General features: G+C 37.8%; 1 protein-coding gene across 1 annotated transcript; it reads left to right on the forward strand.

The window, feature by feature from the left end:
• The first annotated feature begins 8670 nt into the window (after window positions 1–8670).
• On the forward strand, window positions 8671–9510 carry LOC113279140. The gene is made up of 2 exons (XM_026527845.1): window positions 8671–8790; window positions 8887–9510. The coding sequence occupies exons 1-2, from the start codon at window positions 8671–8673 to the stop codon at window positions 9508–9510; spliced, it is 744 nt and encodes a 247-aa protein (XP_026383630.1).
• Window positions 9511–18991: the final 9481 nt, after the last annotated feature.

Raw genomic sequence — 18991 nt, forward strand, 5'->3', positions numbered from 1 at the left:
TTTTTTACACTAAAAAATCGGAAGGAAAAGTATATTAAAAAACTCCGATTGTGACAAAATATTTTGAAAAATCCCCAGAATCGGTAGGTTAATAATATATAAAGCTTTCGATTCTAACCAAAAAATGCAAAATCCCCAGAATCGGTAGGTTAATATATAAACTTAGCTTCCGATTATGTTCCAAAATTCAACAGTTTCATGTCTCTTCATGTGATTTGCTTGCGAGTCATTGTTAAATGGATAAACATAGCAACATAATCATTCATAATCCATACAAGGAACGATTCACAATCCATAAACATAACGTAACAACTAAAAATCCGACACATTGTTTGAAAACGACATAATCCGACACATTGTTTGAAAACGACACAATCCGACATAAACAAAGTTATCCATAAAGTGAACGAAAAACATCGAGAGTTTACAACATCGAGAGTTTACTATTTCTTTCCTTTGACTTTGCGACGAGTTGGACCAACATTATCATTGGTTTCATCAACTTGAGTGCTCGATGACACCCGAGTTCTTTTTTTCACAATCTTTTTAGGTTGCTTGGCTTTTTCCCTAAACTGAGATGCATAATCTTCATTGTCAATGTTATCAATCAACTCTTGGTGCTTTCTTATCTTATCAAGTGGCACAGGCTCTCCGGTTTTTATGTAATTAGTGCACCATTTGGAAAAACTCTTGAACCTGCCCTTCTGTTTTAAAACATAGCATACCATAAAACGTTATTACTCTATTTTGACCCATAATATTAAACTAAACTAAGAAAAAAATACGTACCAATCTTTCATAACCCACAGGTTTGTCTTTGAGGATACTCTTGTACGAAGCTGGCTTTGGTTTAAGATCACGGATTACATGAATGTGAGAAACACGCAGGTACCATTCCATATAGTTGGGAGCATTTTCAAAACCTTTGTTGGCTGGCCTTCCTAGGTTGATCAAGTAATGCGCCCTTCTATCCCAATGCAATTTACATGATGGTTTATTCTTGTGAACGACCGTGATAGAATCCTTATCATAGGTGCACTCCTCCAGAACCAAAGAGAAATTTCCATGGATTTCCTCCGTTGATATACCTTGTACAAAACCATGTTGTCGCATCACCCTTGAGGCATTGTACATCACATATCCCGTGGGGTGCCACAACGGTCCAAAATAAAGGGCCAAATCGGATCGACCCACGATATGTCCACCAGCTCGGTCTTCCTTGTACGGATCAAAGCATATGTCTTGGGTTGTCAGTGAGTCCAAAACCTCCCTCAAACGAATCAGTTGCTGCTCCTTCGTCCTAGAATGGTTGTCATCGAAGACGTACTTTGTTCCTCTAGGATTTCCTTTCTTCTACGCCGGGTTTTCAATGACCAATTTCAAGATAGGTAAGTGGTCGTATATCCATGCCTATATTGTCATTTTTACAAGTATTAGGCAATTGAATCTTCAATGGTAGAAAAACCAAAAAAAAACAATTATGTAGAGTTAATAAACAATACCTGTAGTAGACTCACGTTCCCGGCCACTTGGATAATTCCAACCCTCGACGCCTTTCTCAACTCTTCCATCAACCACGCATGGAATGTCGTGCCCCAAGAGTACTCATGCACTTTCTCGAGAGGACCCAGAAGTTGTAAAAGGTTGGCGTCTACCCGATTGCCACTGGTATTAGGGAAAATGACACATCCCAATATACATAGGAGATATGCGGTGGCCGCGTGGTTGACTTGCTCATCGGTTAAAGTTCTTTTCTCTTCTTTTTCCTTGGTTCCCTTGAACATATCCATCAGAGTACTAATGTTGAACTGTTTAGTTCTATACTTCATGCATCTATTGAACTCAGTTGTAGATGTTTCTTCATCCCAACCCAAACACTTTTTAGTTAGATCATAAAGTTTGGTCCATTCCAACTGCTTTGTGAACTCAGCCCTAACACCTTTGCCATGGAAAGGGAGTCTAACAATATGCACAACATCATCTGGGGTAATCGTCATCTCCCCAAACGGCATATGGAAGGTGTCGGTCTCAGGATAAAGTCTCTCCACAAACGCCGATATAGCCACTCGGTCATGTTCCAACATTGAGTTCTCCGCAACCATGTATTCCTTGAACCGAAGTTTTCGAACTTTGTTGATCAAGAGAAATCGGGAGGATTGTGGAATTGGCTTGCCAAGTCCGCGAACTGTCGGAAGTTCTCGACCGAGAATTTCTGCTGGGATTTTCCAAATACTCGTTTGTGTGCTTAGTCCGCGAACTCAGCCCACGAACCCAGTCTGCAAACTTGCGGAAGTTCTCTTTTCGAGAATTTCTGCTGAGTTTGGAAAACTCAACCGATTAACTTAAGTCCGCGAACTTGTTTGTGAACTTAAGAGGTTATGATCTAAAGATGTGCTCTGAACATGAAAATTAAATTACTAAGGAATGCTTTATGCAAACCGTGGATATAATGTTCATGAGCCGATTCAATCGAATCGAATCATCTTTACTTCAATTGTGTATTGTGTAGTTACATAAGATCTCATAGCAATTGAACAACTCTTTAACTAGTTCATTTGAGTCAAATGAACTAGTTATGGTGAAGAAGAACAAGGTTAATATGAAATTCTCATATGGTTAACCTTTTGGGTTACTATGTTGAATCGACATACACGTACACGTTTGGGCATGGTTTTCACGAACCCAGTAAACGTCTACCCAAGTGTGTGTGACAAGCTAAGTTTTCGATCTAACGGTTGAGAAATATTAGCTTGAATCTAAATCAGGTTTCCATCTAACAGTGAATATGGATTGCTTTGTAACTAAGGAAAAACCCTGATTTGAAGGCTATATAAAGGAGACATCTAGCATTGTGCAAAACTAATCCTCACACGTCTGTGTGCTACTAGTGCACCCTCTAGAGTCGATCTCCATTAACCTTTGATTTTCTTCTCTAAAATCAGGTTAACGACTTAAAGATTTCATTGGGATTGTGAAGCCAGACCGATACTACTTTATCGTAGTTGTGTGATATGATATTGCATCTTCTATCGTACGAGTACAATCGATTGATTGGTTTGAGATCGTGAGAGTTCTACGATAGGCAAGATAAAAAAGTCACAAACATCTTCGTCTCACTGTTTGTGATTCCTCGACAATCCGCTTGTGTAGTCAGGAAGGATTATAGAGAGGTGATTGATTAATCTAGGATGTTCTTCGGGAATATAAGACCGGATTATCAATTGGTTCATGTTACCTTGATTTTATATCTAAAGATGGAACAAAACCTAGGGTTTATCTGTGGGAGACAGATTTATCCTTTTATAGACTTTTCTGTGTGACACAGATCTGTTTATTATCAAGTCTGTGATTTTGGGTTACAACAACTCTTGGTTGTGGGTGAGATCATCTAAGGGAATCAAGTGCGCAGTATCCTGCTGAGATCAGAGGCGTAGGAGTACAACTGTACCTTGTATCAGTGGGAGATTGATAGGGGTTCAACTATAGTCTAGTCTGAAGTTAGTTTGCAGTAGGCTAGTGTCTGTAGCGGATTAATACAATGTGTATTCAATCTGGACTAGGTCCCGGGTTTTTTTTTTGCATTTGCGGTTTCCTCGTTAACAAAATTTCTGGTGTCTGTGTTATTTCTTTTCCGCATTATATTTTATATAATTGAAATAATATAGGTTGTGCATTCGTGATCATCAATTGGAAATCCAACCTTTGGTTGTTGATTGATATTGATTGATCCTTGGACATTGGTCTTTGGTACCGTCCAAGTTATCTCTCTTTGATGAAGACTCGCAGATTTCTATTTGCTTGAGTAAAGATCAAATCGAGATATTGAGATAATAACTCCTTGAGATACTTTCTATCTAGATTGGGTCTGACTGTCTAGTTGATTCTCTAGCAAAGTGTTTCGGAGTTAGTCCATACATATTGCTAATCAAAATATTGGGTGGTGTTGTTAGACCCCCGCTTTTTCAGAAAGGTTAACCATATGAGCATTTCATACCAACCATGTTCTTCTTCACCATAACTGGTTCAAATGACTCAAATGAACTAGTTAAGAGAGTTGTTCAATTGCAAGGAAATCTTATGTAACTACACAAGACACAATTGAAGCAAAGATTATTTGATTCACTCGAATCGGTTCATGAACTTTAATAGCCACGTTTTGCAAAAGCATTCCTTAGTATTTTAAGATTAAGTTCAGAAATCATCTTTAGATATATAACCTTCTCAAGTTCGCAGACTAGGTTCGCGGACTTAAGACACCGGACAGAGTTTACAAACTCCAGCAGAAATTTTCGGGATGAGAACTTCACCGGTTCGCGGACTGGGTTTGCGGACTTGGCTCACGCAAGTAGTTTGTCAACTCCAGCAGAAATTCTCGGGTTTGAGAACTTCGGCAGTTCGCGGACTTGGCACTTGTCATACTTCCGGTTCTCTTGATCAACAAAGTTCGAGAACTTCGGTTCAAGGAATCCATTGGTTATGTAATCTAAACTCTCATTTCAATCTTTGAAACATTCTTAGAGGACGTTATACAGTTGTTACACCATTTCTCTTCAAATCAATTTCCAAAGTGATTGAAACATTCATGACTCTCGTCACTAGGTAAAGATAAACTTGGTCGAAGCGAAAATCTTACCAACACATATTTTGAGAAATTGATAGGCGAGGTGTACTCGGCTCGAAATACCAAATGTGTATAATCTAGTATATATATAGTGTAATACCAATATTCTGTGAAGCACGTGTCACGATCTTAGTGGCCGCACATATATTCAACTGTGTAGCCTTCGCTGAACAGAGAAGCCTAAGTAGCAAAGGATACCTCCGCAGATCTACTTTATCTCATCCCAAGAAAGAAGGCCTAAACGATCAAGATAAGAATGGTAAAAGCCTAGTCTACAAAGAGGCAGCTGGCGAGGGGACAGAGGTAGATGACGCATCTAATCAGCATTAAATGCTCAAATCTCTTATCTACACGCATGAATCAAGGCACGTGGAGAGAGAAGGCGTGGAATAACCCGATTGGCGGAAACTGGCGGTGAACGAAGGTACAACCTGTACTAAGGTTGGGTAGTTCCCGAAGGAACGTGGGCCAGCTGAGGTGGCGAAATACAACTGGAGAAGATACGCGGTGGACGAGGGTACCATTGGTACGAAAATTATATCAGCATACGATGGACCCATATGCAGCAAAGATATACCTGGAGCAAGAGGGGCTATAAATACTAAGCCTCACCAACAAACTAAAGGCATTCAATATATAGGAGAGAAGATCTAGTCTTAAGCTTATACCTCTTTAATGTTTAGAACTTAAGTATTTACTTCTACTTGAGTTCTCTCTATTACTTTGGTAAGCATTTAAGATCTTTGTAACCACCTCAAACTTAATATTAAATAATCACTCATTATCCCTTGGACGTAGACAAATGTCGAACCACGTAATCTCTTGTGTCTCATGATAACTTAGAATCTTTTAAATTATATTTGTATTCTTCGTTATTATTGCGATCTTAGATATCATTTATCACTTAGGATTATCAGTTCAACAGAGGTATCAATACTTCTTAGTATTAGATCCTCAGAGCTGTATACATTACGTAGACTACGGGAAAATGAGTAGTCACAGTTTGGCGCCTACCGTGTTTTGCTCACGAACCTGAGTTTAGACACAGTTTACATTTTACTTATACATCTTCTGAAACGAAGGGATCTATGTTCCAGCGATGACTCTCACTCTCTAGTGATTCGTTCATCCATTATTTGTGTATGTTTTTTGAGTTCATAGCCTCTAAAAACGTGCCTTGTTACAGATCCACAAAAATTTCAAAAAAAAAAAAACAAACTCACAAAACGCCAAAATGTTTGTTTTATACTAAAACAACCCTTCTTAATCAGAGCATATTTTAGATCTGAGAACCTTTGACTGACAGAGGAATCTCAGTCGAATTTTAAGGAAAAAGATTTTCTAACGCATTTAATAGCCTTGTTTTTCGCAAGAGATGACACCCTTTTTCATTGGTTTTCAATGTTTTAAGGTTGTTTTTTCCAAGGGTGTCATAAGCATTTAATACCCGTCTGTCAAAAACATTATTTCAGTCTTTTTTTTGATAAAGCTGCTTAGCCGTCTTCTGTGTTAGAGCATTAATTGCTACTTTAACGAAGACACCCAAGTAGCAGACTTTTTCGCCTTTTCTGTGACCGCAGGATAACAAAAGCCGAAGGCATGCAGAAACCAACTGATGTACCAACAAGCTAATGACCAGCTATCACAAGAGGGAGATCCCAAAAGCCGTCTCAAGAAAACCAAAGGAATGAAGCGGAGGACGGACAAAGCGAAATAGGGAGCATGGTACCAATGCAAATCCACCTGCGGCCAACGCAGGGTTACCCAGAACCGTAGCTCCTATGGGACGAGGGTTGGGAACCTAAATCAAATCCAGATAGATCCAGACACGCCAATTGTAGACGCAGGAGTGGAAAACTCTGAAGATCCATCCGACACCACTCATCAGGGAGGTGGAGCCCACAACGAAGACCAAATGGCGACACAAATAGCAGCTTTGTTACTCCGTAACAAGGAAAACGAAGATGCCATGCACGAGATGGCCCAGGAGAACCAGAACCTCAAAGGTATGCTATACATACAAATCGAAGGTTCCCAAACTCACCCTCCGCAACAGAGGCGTGAAAACAAAGCTATCTCAGGAAGACGAAGGGTGGATCTCAACCCACAAAAGACGAATCGACCTTGTTAGAGCATAGCTCGGTCGACCTCGCATGCGTTGCTATCTCAAGCATGTTTGTCAATGTTAATGATAAAAACTATGAGTCTTGATTTCTAGCCTGCATAGCTAAGTCTCGGACTAGGATAGAAAAGTGTAGTTGAGCTCAAGGACTTCATGGAGATTCATCATACAACGACGAAGATCTATACAAGGAACCGTGGAACTTCATCAACAAAAAGGTATGTGGAGACTTGAACTTATCTATCACTTAAAAGTCTATCTATTCTATCTCCTACTTCTTATGAGACAAAAGTCGTATGCTATATAGACTAGATCATACACATTTGACATTTCGATCTGAGCATTCATTGCTTATCTTTTATCTCGAAATCGTGTGTTGGTAAAGCGTTTTGCTTTGATCAAGTTTATCTTCACCTAGTGACGAAAGTCATGAAAAGTTTCAATCACTTTGGGAATTGCTCTGACGTGAATCGGTATGTGAATAACGGCTATATAGCGTCCTCTGAGAATGTCTCAATGATTGAAATGAGAGTTTAGATTACATAACCATGTATTCCTTGAACCGAAGTTTTCGAACTTTGTTGATCAAGAGAAATCAGGAGGATTGTGGAATTGGCTTGCCAAGTCCACGAACCAAGTCCGCAGACTCAGTCCGAGAACTGTCGGAAGTTCTCGACCGAGAATTTCTGTTGGATTTTCCAAAACTCGTTTGTGTGCTAAGTCCGCGAACTTAGTCCGCGAACCCAGTCCGCAAACTGGCAGAAGTTCTCTTTCCGAGAATTTCTGATGAGTTTGGAAACTCAACCGATTAACTTAAGTCCGCGAACTTGTTTGTGAAATTAAGAGGTTATGATCTAAAGATGTGCTCTGAACATGAAATATTAAATTACTAAGGAATGCTTTATGCAAACCGTGGCTATAAAGTTCATGAGCCGATTCAATCGAATCGAATCATCTTTGTTTCAATTGTGTCTTGTGTAGTTACATAAGATCTCATAGCAATTGAAAAACTCTTTAACTAGTTCATTTGAGTCAATTGAACTAGATATGGTGAAGAAGAACAAGGTTAATATGAAATTCTCATATGGTTGACCTTTTTGGGTTACTATGTTGAACCAACATACACGTACACGTTTGGGCACGGTTTTCACGTACCCAGTAAACGTCTACCCAAGTGTGTATGACAAGCTAAGTTTTCGATCTAACAGTTGAGAAATATTAGCTTGAATCTAAATCAGGTTTTCATCTAACGGTGAATATGGATTTCTTTGTACCTAAGGCAAAACCCTGATTTGAAGGCTATATTAAGGAGACATCTAGCATTGTGCAAAACTAATCCCCACATGTCTGTGTGCTACTAGTGCGCCCGCTAGAGTCGATCTCCATTAACCTTTGATTTTCTTCTCTAAAATCAGGTTAACAACTTAAAGACTTCATTGGGATTGTGAAGCCAGACCGATACTACTTTTATCGTAGTTGTGTGATCTGATCTTGCATCTTCTATCATACGAGTACAATCGATTGATTGACTTGAGATCGTGAGAGTTCTCCGATAGGCAAGATAAAGAAGTCACAAACATCTTCGTCTCACTGTTTGTGATTCCTCGACAACCCGCTTGTGTAGTCAGGAAGGATTGTAGAGAGGTGATTGATTAATCTAGGCTGTTCTTCGGGAATATAAGATCGGATTATCAATTGGTTCTTGTTCACCTTGATTTTATATCTTAAGACGGAACAAAACCTAGGGTTTATCTGTGGGAGACAGATTTATCCTTTGATAGACTTTTATGTGTGAGACAGATCTGTTTATAATGCGCAGGATAAACAATTTATCAAATCTCAGAAATGGGAAGTGTTGAATCAGATTTTACAGGTTAGAAACTGGGTTTACAACTTCATGCCAGCAAGTCAAAGAACTTCTAAGGCAATGGTATGGGTTAGATTTCCTGGATTGGGATTAGAATTCTGGGATGAAAAAATATTGTTTACAATATGTAAGGAAATTGGAACTCCACTCAAGATTGATAATGCTACAGCTAGATGTGAGGTAGGATAGTATGCAAATGTTTTGGTTGAGGTTGATTTCTCTCAGCATATTCCTAGTAAAGTGTGGATTGGGACCAAATATGGAGGTTTCTTTCAGGATGTGATGATTCCATATTGTCCAAAATATTGCTCATCATGTAAGATTGTGGGACATTTGAACTCTGAATGCAAATTTAAGAAAAACACAGTGCAAGAAAAACCAGTGGAAACTGTAGAAAGTGTTCCTAAAAATGATCAAAGAAGGGAGCCACAAGTATCTTTTGATATTTGTAACCCTATCTTATCTGAAGATTCAGTGGTAGATTCAATTAAGGATGTTGTTCAAACCAGTTCTTCTAATGTAGAAAGTATTTCACAAGGGAACAAATCCAGTGCTCTGGAAAATGTTCCTCAAGAAGAGGTACTTGAGGAGGTAATTATGGAAACTCCTAAGATTGTGAAAGTTGTTGAAGCAAATACCCTGAATAACAGTACTTTCAAATTTATTAACGGTACCAATGGTAAAGTTGAAGAGGTTCCAATACAAGTTACTTCTTGGTATAAAGTAGTTGAGAAGAAAATGGTTACATCTACTTCAACTAGTACTTCTGCTTCAGTTAAAGTTCATAAAAGTCCTAATGCTTCTTCAAAGGTAAGTGGTCAGATTCCACAAAACAATAAGTATAATTTTAGAAAACAACCTGGTAAAGGGGGAACTAAGGATCCCCATCTTAAACAATGAATATAATATTTTGGAATATCAGGGGCCTAAGAAGAGTAAGGGCCCAGGATAAACTTTGGTCTTTAATCAATCAATTTAGTCCTTCTTTAGTTTGGGTTGTTGAGCCTAAAGTTGTTTGTAGTTCTTCTTTCTGTAGTAAATTGAATCTTCCTGGTATGGAAAAAATGGTCATACATAATTCTAGTCCTGGTATGAAGGGAAACATTTGGTTATTTTGGAACAAAAGTTTACAACAACCTCAAGTTATTTCAGTTTCTAATCAAATGTTAATTGTAAGTGTTGGTGATGTGTTGGTGTCTGGTGTTCATGCACATGTCAAAGTTATTCAGAGAAGATTTTTGTGGTCAGAAATGAAGATTATAAGTGATCTTAATAAACCATGGATTATTTTAGGTGATTTTAATGCAGTGCTCACTCAAGATGAGAAGGTGGGTGGTAGAGTACCTAACAGAAATTCAATGTTAGAGTTTAATGATTGCCTAAATCAGTGTGAATTATTATTGCAAGCTCCTAAAACTGGTTTATAATACTCATGGTCTAATTGTCAACATGGAAGCAGGAGAATTTTATGCAATTTAGACAAGGTTGTTTTTAAAATGGTTGCAGTTGTATAGTGATTGGGGGTATAAGGTTGGCATGAGAATAGTCTCTGATCATGCACCTTTGTTAGGAGGATGTGCTAATATTCCAAAGCCAAAAAATACTCCAAGGAAATTCCAAAAAATTTGGCTCAGTCATCCAGATTTTATGCAAGTTGTATCAAATTGTTGGTCTCAAAATGTGGTGGGGGGTCCTTCTTTTCAGTTTCTGCACAAGTTGAAGGAGTTAAAAAAGGTTCTTAACACATGGAACTAGGAAGTCTTTGGTGATGTTCAAGTAAAGATTAAGGAAGCTGCAGATAAAGTAAATTTGGAAACTCAAATTTCAGATGCTAATCCATTTGATGAGGATGCTCTTGCTAATTTAGTACAAGCTCAAAACGAACATGCTAATAGAGAAATTCAAGCCAATACTCTGATGAGGCAAAAAGCTAGAGTCAAGTGGATAAAAGAAGGTTCAGCTAATACCAATTTTTTCATACTAAAATGAAAATAAGAAATGCCAAAAACATGATTAGTGATCTAGAAGACAATGAGGGTAATGTAATTGCAGATCAAGACAAAATAGCTGAAGCTTTAGTTGATCATTTTCAAAAGAAGTTTGAGTTTCAGCCTGTGAGTGAAGCAGAAAATTTGTTGGATGTTATACCAAAAATCATTACTGAAGAAGATCAACAAAAATTAGATATGCTTCCAGAAGAGGAGGAGATTAAAGATGTCATTTTTGACATGGATCCAGAGAGTGCTCCTGGTCCTGATGTTTTTTCTGGTATCTTTTTTAGAAGTTATTGGAACATTATCAAAAATGACTTGGTAGCAGCTATCAAATTTTGTTGGAGGAGAAGATTTATCCCAAAAGGGATGAACTCAAGTTTCTTATTCTTGTTACCTAAGACTCAAGGAGCTAAAACTGCTAATTTATTTAGGCCAATTTGATTAAGTAATGTGGTTTTCAAGATCTTTACTAAGATAATTACTAAAACAATGAGTGGGCTTATGTAAAAATTAATATCTCCTCAGCAAGCAGCTTATATCAAAGTAAGAAACATACATGAGCAAGTTTTGCTTGCTTCTGAGCTGGTCAATGAGATGAAATTCAAAAGAAGGGGAGGCAATGTAGGAATTAAGCTAGATATTTCTCAGGCCTATGACTCTGTAAGTTGGGATTTTCTTACTAAAGTTCTATTGAAATATGGTTTTTCTGAATCTTGGTGTGAGTGGTTAATCATTCTATTCAAATTAGCAAGGATTTCTGTGTTAGTTAATGGAGTCCCATGTGGATTTTTTTCTGTGGGGAGAGGCTTAAGACAGGGCGATCCACTCTCTCCAATTATGTTTGTTCTGATGGAGGATGTTTTAAGCAGAAACATTTCTCCTTTGGTGGAAAGATGTGAGATGCAACCAATGGTTATGAAGAATGGAATACATCATACTCATCTGTTTTTTGCAGATAATGTATTCATATTCAGTAATGGAGGTAAGAAGAGTCTTAAGAATTTGCTTAAACTTCTAGATGAATATCAAGTTGTTTCTGGTCAGATCATTAACAAAAAAAAAAGTAAGCTTTTTGTGGATGGTACTTCACACATAAGAAGACAATTGATTAATAACATGTTACATATGGAGGTGGCCAAATTTCCTGACAAATATTTGGGGGTATATCTTGCTCCAGGAAAAGTTACTTCTGCAATGGTTTGGCGTATAGTTGAAGTGTTTCAAAGCAAATTGGCAGCATGGAAAGGTAACTTACTATCTTTTTATGATAGATTGGTGCTAGTTAAATGTGTTCTTAGTAGCTTATCTATCTATAACATGTCAGTTTATAGATGTCCTTCCTCTGTGATTAAGATATGTGAAAAACTTATAAGGAATTTCTTGTGGACTGGAGATGGAGATATAAGAAAATTCAAAACTCTTTCATGGAAAAAATTTTGTACCCCTTATGAGGAAGGTGGTCTAGGTATTAAAAGACTAAAAGTTGTTAACCAATCACTGTTAATGAAGCTTATGTGGAGAATTCTAAATTCAGATGAAGAATGGGCACTGTTTTTATCTGCAAAATTTCAAAATAGATTTGGCCAATGAACATCAAATTGGAGACAATTCACAATTTGGAAAGGACTGAAATGGGCATGGAATGCTTTAAAAGATAATATCAGATGGAAAACTGGGGATGGCTCACACATTTCAGTTTGGTTTGATATTTGGTTGGGGGAAAATGCATTGATAAATGACATTGGTTATATAGATTATGTCAAGCAAAATATTGGTTTGAAAGTGAATGCACTTTTATCTGAAGGTCAGTGGAACATTCCAGTTGAATTGCAACCACTTATCTCCAATCATCGTTTGCCTGCAGTTCATGGTGGTGGTGATATTAGATTATGGAATGCTGATAAAAATGGTACATTTTCAACTCATTCTGCAGTTGAAAGAATAAGATATCATGAGCCAGTTTTATCATGGACAAAATATGTTTGGCAGCATTTTATGCATCTTAGTATTGCCAGCAATGTATGGAAGCTGCAACAAGAAGTCTATGTAGATGATGCTATTATGGTAAAGAGGGGTTTTGAAATGGTGTAGATCTGCTGCATTTGTTGTGCAGATCAAGATAATATGAATCATACTCTCTGGGAGTGTGAGTTCAGTGTTGCAGTTTGGGATTGGTTGACTATGGTTTCTGGATTTTCAAGGCCTAAATCATTTGCAGATGTTTGTCAGGTGGGAAAACACAAAGGTAAAATGGTAAAACAGATGTGCATGATAACTGCTTGTGATACTATGAAAGAGCTGTGGTTTCAGAGAAATGCCAAGCTTTTTGGTGAAATTAAGCCTAATCTCAATAGATTTAAAAGCAGAATCATTCAGCAAGTTCATGAAGGTAGTTACAGAATGACAGTAACCAGATCTGGGCTCACATAAGAGCCAAATCATGTTTTTTTTTTCAAAATTTAAATTCTGTTAGCTATCTTTTTCTTGAGTCTGTAATTTCTGGTTTGTTTCTATGTAAAAGCCTTGAGTCAGTCATGTTTTAGTCTTGTGACTTTGTTTTTCAATCAATAAAAAAATGTGATTCAGCAAAAAAAAGAAAAGAAGATCTGTTTATTATCAAGTCTGTGATTTTGGGTTGCAGCAACTCTTGGTTGTGGGTGAGATCAGCTAAGGGAATCAATTGTGTAGTATCTTGTTGGGATCAGAGGCGTAGGAGTAAAACTGTACCTTGGATCGGTGGGAAACTGATTGGGGTTCAACTATAGTCCAGTCCGAAGTTAGCTTGGAGTAGGCTAGTGTTTGTAGCGGCTTAATACAGTGTGTATTCAATCTGGACTAGGTCCCGGGGTTTTTCTGCATTTGCGGTTTCCTCGTTGTCTGTGTTATTTCTTTTCCGCATTATATTTTATATAATTGAAATAATACAGGTTGTGCGTTCGTGATCATCAATTGGAAATCCAACCTTTGGTTGTTGATTGATATTGATTGATCCTTGGACATTGGTCTTTGGTACCGTCCAAGTTATTCCTTGTATTTGATAAAGACTCGCTATTGTTTTTAGTTTGAGCAAAAATCAAATCAAGAGAGAGATATTAACTCCTTGAGATACTTTTATCTAGATTGAGTCTGACTGTCTAGTTGATTCTCTAGTAAAGTATTTCGGAGTTAGTCCATACAGATTGCTAATCGGAATATTGGGTGGTGTTGTTAGACCCCCGCTTTTTCAATTGGTATCAGAGCAGGCAAACACGTTAAAGACCTCAAAAGTCTGTGTTTGTGGCGATCTGACTATATGGACAGTAAAGTCTCAGTTGACACTTCACCAGGTGTAAAAAACAATTGCAAGAAAAGGTCTGACAAACTGATGTCTCTTCAAAAAGGGTTGGATGAACAAATCCGGATCATCCATGGTCTTATTGCAGAAATTGCAGTTCTTACGGATTTGATATCGAGAAATACTCCCTTTGAGAATTTGAAAAAACTCAGTTGTTCCTCTCTCAAGAAATATCACAGGTCAGGTAGTAATTAACGATAGGATGTTGAGAAACTGATATGACAAGGAACCAGTCAGAGTATCTTGAAAGCATAAGCTCATGTTGTGATCCATCCAATCATATACATCAAGCGTGTATGTCTTTTCAAAAGATTCTTAACGTTGCAAGTAATCTTTGTAAGAAAGCTAAACAACTGTATGATTCTCTAAAAGATCATACAACACTACCAGGAAACTCTAAATCGAGAAGAACTAGTAGTATGGGTGCCTTTGCTTTAAGATCTACATCTCCTTTTCAATGGTTTCTTGATAGTGGATGCAGTCGACACATGAAAGGAGACCTTACGTGGTTTATTTCATCTGTTGACTATGAAGGAGGACCTATAACGTTCGAATATGGAAGTTGTTGCTACATCAGCAAAAAGGGAACGATCAAGCTACCCGGTGTTCCAGAAATCCATGATGTGGTATACGTTAATGGTATGACTGCTAATCTTCTTTCTATTAGTCAAATTTGCGACAAGGGCCATCGAGTTATCTTCAATGCGAATGGATGTGACATTGTTGACAAATCTGGGAAAGTGATTTTCCAAGGAACTCGTGGTAAAAACAATTGTGATCTTCTTGATACTCAGTTTAGCAACCGCTGCAATTTGACTAAGATGGAATCTACACATCTTTGGAATGAGCGTTTTGGTCACACCAATTATCGCCTTCTAACTAAGATCATTAACAAAGAACTTGTTAGAGGCATTCCCAAAATCAATGCAAAGAAAGGTGTATGTGGTGCCTGTCAAAAGGGTAAGCAAACAAAAGTTTACCACAAATCTCGAGATATCCTCACTAAATCTCCACTTGATTTAATTCATATGGATCTCTTCGGACCAATTCAACAACCCACGGTTGCCGTTAAGAAGTATGCTTTAGTTATGGTAGATGATTACACCAGATTTACTTGGGTTGCGTTCCTATCCCATAAGAATGAAATCCTTGGTGAATTCAAGATTATTGTTAAAAGAATCCAGAACGAACAAGGTCACAAACTAAAGAAAATTAGAAGCGATCGTGGCACAGAATTCAAAGACACCAAGGTATTTGAGTTCTATGACGAACTGGGGATCATTCAACAATACTCACCACCGATTACTCCTCAGGATAATAGAGTGGTTGAAAGAAAGAATAGGAATATCCAGGAAATGGCCAGGGTAATGCTCCACAACAAAAACTTACCTTTAAGATTTTGGGGAGAAGCTGTCTTTACATCATGCTACTTGATCAACCGTGTGTATCTGCGGTCTAAAACCCTTAACACTCCTTATGAGCTATGGTATGGAAGGAAACCGAACCTACACTATCTCAGGGTGTTTGGAAGTAAGTGATATATTCTGAAACATCGAGAACAGAGAGGGAAATTCGACACCAAAAGTGACGAAGGTATCTTTCTTGGCTATGCGTCTGATAGTCGTGGTTTTCGAGTTTTTAATCTCAGAGCACAAGTCATGATGGAATCTGCTAATGTTATCATCGACGACATTAGTAATTTTCGTCAAGATAGTTCTCCTGCTGAGTTGCCTCCAACAGAGATAAATGAGAAAGTCAAAGAAATTCTAGAATCAGTTGAAGTTATCCTAACTGTTACTGATCCTGACATTTATAGTGACGAGGAGAAGAGCACTGATCAAGCCATTCCTGATGAACAAGAACGTGTCCCTCCATGACATCTATGGGTTCAGAGGAATCATGACACCAACATTATTATTGGGGGAAGGGATCCTACAGCCAAAACAAGGGTTCAACTTCAAAATATATGCAATTATGGTTGTTATCTTTCGCAGGTGGAACCAAGAAATATTTATGAAGCTCTTAAAGATCCTTTTTGGGTCAATGCAATGCAATGCATGAAGAGTTAAATCAATTTGAAAGACAAGATGTACGAGAACGTGTACCTTGTCCTCCAAATGTCAATATTGTCGGTACCAAATGGATATTTAAGAACAAGTCTGATGAATTTGGCACAATTGTCATAAATAAATCTAGACTTGTCGCTCAAGGATATTCACAGATTGAAGGAATCGATTTTGACGAAACCTTTGCTCCTGTGGCACGTCTTGAGTCCATTCGACTTTTATTGGCTCATGCCTGCTTTCTCAAGGTTAAATTGTTTCAGATGGACATAAAATAAGCATTCCAGAATGGAATTCTAAAAGAGGAAGTCTTTGTCGCTCAACCTACGGGATTCGAAAATCCCGACTTCCCAGATCACGTACTGAAGCTCAAGAAGGCATTATATGGATTGAAACAAGCACCAAGAGCCTGGTTTGAGAAACTTACTACCTCTCTTATTAGAAAAGGATTTTCAAGAGGAGGAGCTAATAAAACATTGTTTACCAAATGGAGTGGGAAAGATGTTGTAATTGCTCAAATCTATGTAGATGATGTCCTCTATGGATCAACTTCTGAGAAATTCGCAAAAGGCTTTCAAGTCTCTCTTGCTAAAGAATTTGAAATGAGCAATGTTGGTGAATTAAGATACTTCTTAGGATTACAGATTCAACAACATAAGGAGGGGATTTACTTGTCCCAGGAGAAGTACGCACGTAATCTTGTGTCAAGATTTGGTCTGGATAAGTCGTCTCCTAAGCTGACTCCCATGCCTACTACTGGTAAATTACACAGTGATGAGAAAGGACAAAAAGTGGATCAAAAACTTTATCGATCCATTATAGGTAGCCTTTTATATCTTACAGCTACTAGACCTGATATTTCCTTCAGTGTTGGTTGTTGTGCCAGGTTTCAGGAGGATCCAAGAGAATCTCATCTTGCAGCTGCAAAAAGAATCATACGATACATAAATCACAATGTTGGGTATGGTCTCTCATATACTTTTGATACTAATACTGATCTTTCTGCTTATTCTGATGCTGATTGGGCAGGATGTGTAGAAGACAGAAAAAGTATATCAGGGGGCTTTTACTATGTGGGTCTCAATCTTGTAGCATGGCATAGCAAGAAGCAAAACTCTCAATCCTTGTCTACATGTGAAGCAGAGTACATTGCTGTCGGATCATGTTGTACTCAACTCCTATGGATGAAACAAATGCTTGTTGATTACGGAATTGATACTGGAATAATGAAGATCTTTTGTGATAACTCCAGCGCGATTCGAATTACCGAGAATCCTGTTGAGCACTCAATAACAAAGCACATTGACATAAGATGCCATTTTATTCGAGATCTTTATGAAAACGGTATCATTGGTATGGAATTTGTGCCTTACGAACAACAATTGGCTGATATTCTCACCAAACCCTTAGACACTGCAACTTTCCAACACTTGCCGCAGTCTATTGGTGTTGTTTTGGTTCATTAAATCGTTTCGATGACTCTTGCCCCTATGCTTATTCTTATCTTTTGGGAAATTGATTCTGTAACTCCAGTAGGTATGTTCCAAGTTCAGTTTCTGTAAGATTGTTGTTATCTTTTTAGTATCTTTTTTGTGTTTCAAAATCCTTCTTTTCTTTCGAAATTAAGGTCGCTCTTGTTGTTCTTTCGGGAATGACATCAAATGGTGGAGAGTTCTTTTGAACTTGTGCTTAATGGTAATATCTTACGGGGTGTGCGGCTGTGGAATTTTATAGGGGTTATCTTGTATCTTAAAACTCCTTGATGAATGCATTTAGATTCGGCTTTATGATTGCATCTAAATTAAGTTGGTATGTATTTTTCTTTTAGTCTATGAAATGTCTCTTATGGAAATTTCATTATGATCCCGTTCTTGTACCTTTGCCAATTTTATTGACTAAAAGGGGGAGAAATAATGTAGTTCACACTACAAATACATATGGTTTTCGGATCATTGTGTAAGGGGGAGTGGTTTCCATGATCGAGATGGAGTATTGAATAAGGGGGAGTGATACATATCACCGTAGTATTATTGTTAAACTCGTGATACAATTGGACTTTAATATTACATAATAATACTATAACATTGTATAATAATGATCGAGAATATCGATTTCTCTCATTGTTATAGCTACGGATCTTCAACAACGGTGATGCTAAACTTACAACCTTTGGGATCATTGGAGTACTTGGAAGGACGAAGATTTCAGGGAACGTTGAAGATTAGACTATGGAATAGGAGCCACTAAAGTTTATCTTTTTTGTATTCCATATGTATTAATAGTTTTGTCACTAAAATTGACAAAGGGGGAGATTGTTAGAGCATAGCTCGGTCGACCTAGAATGCGTTGCTATCTCAAGCATGTTTGTCAATGTTAGTGATCAAAACTATGAGTCTTGATTTCTAGCCTACATAGCTAAGTCTCGTACTAGGATAGAAAAGTGTAGTTGAGCTCAAGGACTTCATGGCGATTCATCTTACAACGACGAAGATCTATACAAGGAACCGTGGAACTTCATCAACAAAAAGGTATGTGGAGACTTGAACTTATCTATCACTCAAAAGTCTATGTATTCTATCTCCTACTTCTTATGAGACAAAAGTCGTATGCTATACAGAGTAGATCATACACATTTGACATTTCAAGCTGAGCATTCATTGCTTATCTTTTATCTTGAAATCATGTGTTGGTAACGCGTTTCTCTTTGATCAAGTTTATCTTCACCTAGTGACGAAAGTCATGAAAAGTTTCAATCACTTTGAGAATTGCTCTGACGTGAATCGGTCTGTGAATAACGGCTACATAGCGTCCGCTGAGAATGTCTCAATGATTGAAATGAGAGTTTAGATTACATAACCATGTATTCCTTGAACCGAAGTTTTCGAACTTTGTTGATCAAGAGAAATCGGGAGGATTGTGGAATTGGCTTGCCAAGTCCGCGAACTGTCGGAAGAACTCGACCGAGAATTTCTGCAGGATTTTCCAAAACT

The sequence above is a fragment of the Papaver somniferum genome, chromosome 5, assembly GCF_003573695.1.
Source record: "Papaver somniferum cultivar HN1 chromosome 5, ASM357369v1, whole genome shotgun sequence".
Lineage (NCBI taxonomy): Eukaryota > Viridiplantae > Streptophyta > Magnoliopsida > Ranunculales > Papaveraceae > Papaver > Papaver somniferum.

Excerpts from the sequence above, each read along its gene's own strand:
- LOC113279140 (XM_026527845.1), top strand. The coding sequence starts at position 8,671 with ATGGTATGGGTTAGATTTCCTGGATTGGGATTAGAATTCTGGGATGAA. Across the intron at positions 8,791-8,886 it reads ATGCTACAGCTAGATGTGAG|GATGTGATGATTCCATATTG; the intron begins GTAGGATAGTAT and ends GGTTTCTTTCAG.